We start from the raw sequence: 1,432 nt of genomic DNA, 5'->3' as shown, positions 1-1,432 counted from the left end.
ATGTTTGCCCACAGCATGGATAACAGCAGCGGTCCTTTTGTTCTCCCTACCTTATTGCTCCTGCTGCACAACAAGAGCTACCCCGAAACCTCCATCCCTCCTGCTGGCTACGAGATGACCAAGTCACCCATAGGACCCAACTCAAGCACGAACCACACTGTCTCGCAGTATGAACTGAGGCCAGGGGAAATTGCAGCAGCCAGCATGGTTTTGGGAGTGTTGTGGCTGGTTTCCGTCTTTGGAAACTCCCTCGTTTGCTTAGTGATCCACAGGAGCAGGAGGACACAGTCCACCACCAACTATTTTGTTGTCTCCATGGCTTGTGCAGACCTTCTCTTCAGTGTCGCAAGCGCGCCCTTCGTGCTGCTCCAGTTTACCTACGGCAGGTGGACGCTGGGGAACGTGATGTGCAAGCTCGTAAGGTACGTACAGTACCTCACCCCTGGAGTCCAGATATACGTCCTCCTCTCTATATGCGTGGATCGATTCTACACTATCGTCTACCCCCTGAGCTTCAAAGTGTCGAGGGAGAAAGCCAAGAAGATGATTCTGGCCTCTTGGCTGTTCGACGCTGTGTTTGCATCACTGGCTTTCTTCTTCTATGGCTCCAACAGCGACGACCACTGCAACTTTTTTCTCCCCGATTCTTGGCAAGGAGCCGTCTACGGTACCATCCACCTCTTGGTGGTGTTTTTGATCCCAGCCGTCCTCATTATGCTCTTCTACCAGAAGGTCATCAAGTACATTTGGAGAATAGGCACCAATGGCAGGACTGTCAGGAGGACAATGAATATTGTCCCAAGAACAAAAGTGAAAACCATCAAGATGTTCTTAATGTTAAACTCAGTGTTTCTCCTCTCCTGGCTCCCTTTTCACGTGGTACAGCTGTGGCACCCGCAGGAAACACACTACAGAAAGAGCTCCTTGGTTTTCCTGGCCATCACCTGGATCTCTTTCAGTTCTTCAGCCTCTAAGCCAATCCTCTACTCTGTGTATAACGCAAACTTCAGAAGAGAGGTGAAAGAGACTTTTTGTCCGTCTGCCATGAAATCCTGCAGAAGCAACGCATACACCATCACCACCAGTTCCAGGATAGTCAAAAAAAATCAGGTTGGGATCGCAGAAATCCCAGCTCCGGCCAAAACTGTCACCAAAGACTCCATCTATGATGCTTTTAAGAGAGAAGCCTAGGAAAAAAGCTGGCCTGGCCTATTCAGTCCAATCCCCCAAATACGTTTGTCTAGTTGTCCTCATTGCTTTGAAAAATTACAAGGTACCCCCAGAACAAGGAGCTTTCTCTCGGTTTTGAACCAATGTATGTTTACATACTTTCAACACAACTTTTAGGGAAGAAAAAAAGATTTTATTAAATGCCTTGATTTTGATGTGTCCAGTCTATTTCCTTTCAGTTCCATTCTGCTTTTTGGAACTA

At 47.7% G+C, this 1,432-nt stretch overlaps 1 protein-coding gene across 1 annotated transcript; it reads left to right on the top strand.

The window, feature by feature from the left end:
• LOC142087837 (putative G-protein coupled receptor 19) lies at positions 1 to 1,209 on the top strand. The gene has a single exon (XM_075162542.1). The coding sequence runs from the start codon at positions 1 to 3 to the stop codon at positions 1,189 to 1,191; it is 1,191 nt and encodes a 396-aa protein (XP_075018643.1). The 3' UTR covers positions 1,192 to 1,209.
• The last annotated feature ends 223 nt before the right edge of the window (positions 1,210 to 1,432 follow it).

The sequence above is a fragment of the Calonectris borealis genome, chromosome 1 (genome assembly GCF_964195595.1).
Source record: "Calonectris borealis chromosome 1, bCalBor7.hap1.2, whole genome shotgun sequence".
NCBI classification, from domain to species: domain Eukaryota; kingdom Metazoa; phylum Chordata; class Aves; order Procellariiformes; family Procellariidae; genus Calonectris; species Calonectris borealis.
Note: the sequence above shows the minus strand (reverse complement) of the source record. Positions and strands in the feature narration are given on the sequence as shown.

Excerpts from the sequence above, each read along its gene's own strand:
- LOC142087837 (XM_075162542.1), top strand. The coding sequence starts at position 1 with ATGTTTGCCCACAGCATGGATAACAGCAGCGGTCCTTTTGTTCTCCCT.